The sequence below is a fragment of the Etheostoma spectabile genome, chromosome 18, assembly GCF_008692095.1.
Source record: "Etheostoma spectabile isolate EspeVRDwgs_2016 chromosome 18, UIUC_Espe_1.0, whole genome shotgun sequence".
In the NCBI taxonomy this organism is placed as follows: Eukaryota; Metazoa; Chordata; class Actinopteri; order Perciformes; family Percidae; genus Etheostoma; species Etheostoma spectabile.
In genome coordinates, this window is record NC_045750.1 from 13,603,390 (window position 1) to 13,610,894 (window position 7,505).

At 38.3% G+C, this 7,505-nt stretch overlaps 1 protein-coding gene across 3 annotated transcripts in view; it reads left to right on the plus strand.

Moving 5' to 3' along the window:
* Positions 1-420: 420 nt before the first annotated feature.
* The window catches only part of si:dkey-71h2.2 (low density lipoprotein receptor adapter protein 1), a 90,993-nt gene continuing 83,908 nt past the window's right edge, over positions 421-7,505 (plus strand). The window contains exon 1 of one of the 3 annotated variants that reach the window (XM_032543710.1): positions 421-750. In XM_032543710.1, coding sequence (XP_032399601.1) covers positions 441-750 — 310 coding nt within the window. In that variant the 5' untranslated portion in view covers positions 421-440. The remainder of the gene's footprint in view (positions 751-7,505) is intronic. The other 2 variants (XM_032543711.1, XM_032543712.1) reach the window with 2 other exon arrangements.

Below are 7,505 nucleotides of genomic sequence, written 5' to 3' on the forward strand. Positions count from 1 at the left end.
TTTTTTCAAATTGAAGCCTATTGTTAGTTGATAATTTGTGCCAAAATGTATTGTAATATAATAGGTATTAAGGTAATTTTTTTGTTTTTGTTTTACTTAACAAACCTGTGACCCAGCCTTAACTGCATTAAGATGTTTTAACAAAGTCCGTCACTAAATGATCCAGAATTCTGTCATGATCTGTCATTATTTATGGTTTCTAAATATAAAACATGTTAAAAGGATGACAAAAGAACCAAAGTTGGCAACAGTGCATCCACTAAGATCAATAAACCACAGAAGGTCCTATGAGAAAAAGTGCGATTGTCAGCTCATTATACATAAACTCATTAGTGAGTGTGAGCCATCACACACTGCAGTGATGACTTCTCTGGAGCACTTAGGACTGTCAGCACATCAAGGTTAGAGGGACACGCCCTTAACTTTAGAGACAGTGCGGTATGTGCACGTGCTTACCCCATTGCTCAGCCTCAGCTGGTTGCCAGTTTCTGAGTGGGGAGAGAAAACGAGAGCGATACAGGGAGGGAACTTATATCAGTAGTCTCTATCTTCGCTTTTTCCCTCTTTGGCGCATCCTCCGTCGAGCCCGACCTGCTGTACGTATTTACCTCCCTGTGGAAGACAGACTGGGGAATCCACCTGGCGGAGAGCGGACACACCTCGGGATGGATGCCCTGAAATCCGCCGGCAGAGCGATTATCAAGAGCCCCGGAGTTCCGCGGCACACATGGGGAACTTCAAAGCACGAAAGTAAGTGAGACAATGGGTTTGTTGTAGTGTTTGGATTTGGTACAATGTTGTAAAGATTTTGGCGACGTAGCAAAGGCAGTAAAATGCATCAAGAGAGGGTGAAGAAGGACAATGTGTGCCTCTGGCTGTTCGTAGTAAGCTAGAGTGTTTACGTACTGGAGAGCTTTTGTTTTGTCTTGTAGCCAAACGTAGCTAAGCTGAATGTTACGTGGTGTAAATTGCTTTTCAATTACAGGCTGTGTAGACTTGTGTAGCTAGTTCAGTTTTAGTTGTAAATGCTTTACTTTACTTCCTTCTGAGTGAGCTGGCTAGTCCCACTGTCAACTGTCATTTACCAAAGCAACAAATAGCATTAATTAACTAGCTACTTCCAACTGATACCGGAAATTAGTCGAATAGCCTACTAATCGAGCCACGGAAGAATTTTCTTTTAAATATTTTATTATTGTTTAATAAAGCTAAACATTTGCTGATTATAATTCTCAAATGTTAAGATTTGCTGTTTTTGTGTGTAATTTTTTTTTATTGAATATTGTGTTTTGAACTGTTGGTTGTTTAATTTGCAGTGGACATTTTTTTTCTTTTTTGACATTTCATAAATTAAACAAGTCAACATATGTTTCAGCCCTAAAATTAAATACTAGGCTACTACCGCCAATTTGTGCAATCATATCCAACGACTAGAGATAGATAGAATGTTAGGCTCAATATTGAATACCTTTTTTTAATGCCAATGCCAATTTAAAAAAAAAAAAAGTCCTCTACATGTGTATTATCAGGCAATAGCCTACATTCAAGACCATATAATACATACTGTTATTAAAGTAAACCTTACTTCTATAGGATATTTTAAAGAATGACTATAGATATATTGAGAAATCACAACCTAATATCAGTGGTATAATGATATTCAGTGTAAACTGACAATAAAGTTGTATCGTACAGTTCTTTAATATACTGTATTATTTGCTATTAGTTTTTCAAAGGATTCAGAAAATGGTATACTGCATGTGCATATTGCTCCTTGGTTACCACAGTGTGAGGAGGTTGGGAGTGCTAAGTGAAGGGTCAGAGCAACAGACCTTGACACACCATCCGTGACGGGCGGAGTGAGGGGCTGCTTTGCTGCCTGCAGCTCTGCCGTCTCCCCGATGTGTGAAGTGTTGAATGCTCCCTCCCTGCGGCTACATCACTTTTGAGCTTCTCGCTATCATAAATGCTAGCATGCTGTTTTTTTTTTTTTGCCTCATTCTGGATTCCTGCTCACAGAATAGCACATGATTGATTAATTTCTCATCTAGGAGGACGTGCTTAATCTCTTTAATCTCTCTAGGAAATGTTCTACATAAAGGATTGAATATTGACTATTGAGCGTGGGATTAAAAAGTTTTCTTATTGGATTAGGGCTTGGAGTCTCTGATGGCTTTGGATGCATTAAGTGACAGGATGTCCTAAATAGTGTAAGATGTTGGATGTTGATGGCTGCTGGGCTAAAACTTCTGATCTGGATTTTTTGTGCAAACTTTGATGGATGGGAGTTATTATTATGTTCCTCCACACTGCCAACATTACCATATTCTCTAAAATTACCATGGTGACTTTATGATGACAAAATATGACAAACAAACCATCAACATCTAATGTTGAAAGACATTGTCACATTGCTAGCTGGAGCTTCTGCATTGCGTATTTCTCTTAATTGTTTTTTTGCGTCGGAAAGAGAAGGAAGAACAAAAAAAAAGTCAAACGATGTTTTCGGAGCAGAATCCAGCTGTATTTCAACGCCGGATGACAGAAGCAGTTTGTGTCTGAGAGACACCAGGGGAATCAGGCTGGAAAAAATGTGAACATAGCTGTCACAAACAGTACAGACAGACAGGGTGACTGCTGATGTCCAGGAGCTACTTAGTAGGCAATTTGGAGAGAGAGGACAGCGTCTGTGTTCTAGCCTGTGGCGATGCGTCAAAGCTGGCTGTCGGAATGCAAATAAGGCAACATTGCAGCTGCTTGGCACGTTCACACTATTTTGGTGTGATTAAAGTTGGAAAAAAAAAGATGAATTATTTGTGTCCTGTCTATGGACGGGTGGAACGGCCACCTTTAGTTAAATAACCCATGTTAATGACCATCTACAGTTAATTTGTGGACATATTCTGTTTAGTAACTGGGCCTTGCCAAGTTGTTGAACAGGGAAATTATACAGAAACATAATTTAAGGACTTGCTTGGTCGTTTGATAGAAAATAAATATCACAATATATTTTTTTAACTACCGCCAGGGCCATTAGCCATTGAATAGCATTGTGCAATGTTTTAAATGAGGGTGTAGTGTGAAGGTGAGATGAGACAGAAGCTTTTGATTGATTGATGACTTGAGTGTTGTGTTTTGAGGGGGGCAGCGCCACATGAAAAAGCTTTTATATTTTTTATATAAAATAAATCAGCATGGTTAATTGTGTTGCCACCTGACCTTTCTGACTGCTTTTAGATGTTAAAATCGAGAAGCAATTTTATTCTAATATAATCTAATAGGTCAGACCAAGTTACACATCCAACACACAAGTCTGAACTGGAAAACACTGAAGGAGCCAAATTTAGGTTGTTGATGAAGTTCTTTTCCCTTGTGGAGCGAAAGAGGCGACAGCCACAGTAATAGTTGGACCAACACTCCCTCCCTACATTTTAGATTTTTATTCTGCATATAAATATCCAGCATAATGTTTAACTTACATTATGTGTCCCACTTTAACGTTTTGACACTCTTGGACTTCAGGAAACAGGCAACAGGATGTGCTATGTAATAAATCATGAAATTGATGTGAGAAACTTTATTCAGGAATTTACTGTGAGAGTTCTTTATTTAAGACTTTAATGACAAAATAACTTGAAATTCTGGGCTGATGCTTGATTGATACCGTTACTTTCCTGCTGTGTCACTGCTCTTGTCTCGTGCAGCATTTACTAGGGGTGGGGAAAAATCATTGATTCTTGGATGCATCGCAGTTCTCTCTAGAAATATATATATATATATATATATATATATATATATATATACATATTTTTTAAATGTGTTGATTTTTAACAAAATAAAACATAGAAAGATATATTTCTGGACATGTACAAGACCAGTCTTCACTTCTTATGGAAGCAGAAAAACAGTCATGTACCCCACTTCCCCATCGCCCTTTGTGGTCGTCCGTTGTCATCTGTTGAGGTTAAAGCCACTGGCAGGGCGGAGGAGGACACAGCATGTGCCTGGAGTACAAGCCTTCCCTTTGGATTACATCACATAGAAGCAGTACAGAACTTTCAAGTCACACACACACACACACACACTTGCCCTTGGCACCAAGGACAGTATAATCTGCCTCATTATAAAATTGTGTTGCTTTGGGATAGACTGAGTTGAAACCGTGTCCTTGGGTCTAGGATTGTTTTTTGTAATTATTTTAGTGGTGTAAATATCAAAGCTGGCTTCTGCCACACAGCTGTGTGATCAGTATCAAAGAAAAAAACGAAAATAAGAAGCTTCATTTAGTTTTTGAATGCACATCTCAAGTGTTCTTCATGGCTGTAAGGAACATGTCAGAATATGCGTTTTGTATTGCTATGCTTTGCAGTCCAGAGAGGAGCTTGACCTGAAATTAGTGGACTCAACAGTCGTTACGTTCGACTGGTTTGGAAACTCTGGTAGTATATACAGCCTGTCGTTCTATTCAAGCTGACAGGGGCTTGACTGAATGACACGCAGGAAGCAGTGGTGTCGGTTAACAACGACCCTCGAGGAGCAATTATACCTCAATGGCTCGTTAAGACTCAGGAAGCCGTGAGTCAGGGACACGCCAGTGAAGAGGAGGCAGAGCAGAAGCAATTGGAGGGAATGATGGGAATATAAAGGATAATGATAGAGGGATTGTCAGCAATCCTTCTGCTTTCAATGTGATACAATGAGGTGTTGATAATTGGGGACTGATGGAGCATTTGGATTAGTGTTATGATGCAAAATGAAAGTGTTATCCATGTGGCTTTTAGTACCAGCTATGGTATAATCTGTCTGTGTAGTCTGGGAAACCCATTTAAAAACACATTTTACACATTTCCCCCAACAGTACACTGTAACAAATTCAATGTAAAAGTTACAGTAACGTACTGGCAACAATTGGCCAGCAAGTTACTGTAAATTCTTTTTACAGTAAAGGTACCGTACTTCCATTTACAGTATTTTATGTATTCACTGTAAAATACAAAACAATAAAACGCAACATAAGAAAGTAAAAATAGAGTAGTTTACTTTACTATTTATTGTACTATAGTGGCTATATTGTGATTTCTTTTTTCTTCTTTTTTTTTACAGTAATACTTAGACTACTGTGATTTTTGTCATGTCGACAGTGTTGTAATGTAGACTTTACAGCATTCTACTGTAAAAATCTTACAGTAGTGTTACTGTGAAATCTAAAGAAAATAACTGTAGATTTCAGAGCCATTATCTACAGTGTAATAAAAATAATTTGCATTAACTCAGCATCATCTGAATGCCATACTTTCAGGGGCCAGGCCCTGGATTTATTTAACATGATGTCTATGGAAAGGTTGGATTTGCATACAGTACATGACCTTCTCGCTCTCTTTCACACACAGGCCGCACACCCACACACACACACACACACACACACACACACCCACACACACCACACACACACACACACACACACACACACACACACACACACACACGCACGCACAAATGTGTACCAAGAACAAACAGTAGAAACAAAAAACAAAGGTTTAAGTTGCATATACAGGAAGTTTTTTTTATTTTTAGGTGGCTTTGCAGAATTGTCCATTTTACTGTTGTGAAATATTAAGTCCTATAGTTAAGGTACAGGATATAAATATTAAAGATAACCTTTATCAACCACATTGATGACTTCTGATGGAGCTATTTAAATGAAGCAACAATGTGCTACCTAAACCATAAATTAAATAACCAGCATTTCGACGCTACATTTAACGAAAAAACATTCAGTTATTGCATCTTGCACTCAATATAAAATATACACAGCCATTTACAGGACCAGTTAATATAGGGTATATGTGCTCTTAGCTGAGCTTCAGTGTATGAGACGGCAAATTCACTGAGCAGATTTCCCACCCATACGCTGCATAATTCACTCTTGCACACTCATCAGTCTCACCAGTCACAGACTGAGGATAGATAAGGTGATAAAGCACTGCTAATGAATTTTCATTGGACGTGCTTTGAAATAAAAAATCAATTAGACCTGTTACTTTCGTCTAAGATCAGCAGCTGCCAAAGTTGTGAGGTATTGCTTGCATTGCATTGATGATTAAAGTTACTTAAACCCGTTGTGAATCCCTCAGGGTCCTTCAAATTCATGACTCAAAAAGTTCACAATTCTAATGTTATGATCAGAATTTGATCTTAAATAGACAAAATGACTCGGTGAACATGATGTTCTATTTGGGTGTATGAATAGTAGATTTTTTTTGTGAGTGCATGACCTTTTTCCACTTTGGTCAGAAGAGAACTACATCAGCTAAATCCCCTCAACAGTGTGATCAGTTGGATTATTGTCAAAAGCTACCTCTGTGACAGCTCTGCACAGACTTTGTATACATTCACATTCTTCTTGACTCTTTTTCCCCCTCACTTAGTTTTTAATTTATGTGGAACATCATTCATGTTTTCTATGACAGTTTTTTCAGCATTTCCTATTTTGTGTCTCTGACATTAGATCTAATATTGTTATCATGATCTTGTTTTACCAACCACGCTTTTAGCTTTACAGTAGCAACAAGGCTCTAGGGATGGCAATGTGTGTCTCTCTGTCTACCCACCGCTTTGGTCCGGGCTGAAATATCTCAACAACTATTAGATGGGTTGCCATGACATTTTCATTAAACATTTATGTCCCTCTCAGAATGATTTCAAATAATCAGGTCAACTTTTCACTTTATCCAATAGCTGTACTTCGCTGCACCAATAAACAAATGTTGTCATGCTGACATGCAAAAAAGTTAGGTGGTGAACATGGTAAACATTATTATATCTCTTTAGCATTGCCATTGCGAGAATGTTAGCATGCTAATGTCATCATTTAGCTGCTGTACAGCCTCAAAGAGCTGTTAACATGGCTGTAGACTCTTATGTTAGCCTGTCTTCCTGGTCAGTGACATATTGTAATTTGTTTTTATATATACACCATTGCTTTCAATTTGAATTTATTATCTATTTAACAAATGTCTGTTTTACATCATCCTTTATGAATCCAGTTCAGCTTACAAAGGTTCTGTTTTGGGTTGTCAAAAGGAGATACAGCGTTAAATTAAGATTCAGGTTGCTGTCACACTATACATGTTTGGAGCAGGTTAAATAAAGCTCTGGAGCCTTTTTTGTGGTTTGTTTGGGCAGGTGAGAGCAATGCTATTCAACCTCTCACTAAGTGCTTCACCACACTAAATGCTCCTCCTGTCACACTTGTCTTCTTGTGTTTTTAATACTGCGGTTGCTATGGGGTTTTTAAAATGTAATAATGGTGCATTGTTTTTCTGTCATAGGTCTGGGTTTAATCAAAGCTTAGCGGGAGCCCTTCTGTCCAACTATCATTTCTGTATTAATTCCTTGAAATCCTCAATGTGCCCAGGAGAGCCACCTTAATTCTTTCTTGTGGGTTAAGGATAATGGGACTGTGTGTGTGTGTCTGTGTGTGTGTCTGTGTGTGTGTCTGTGTG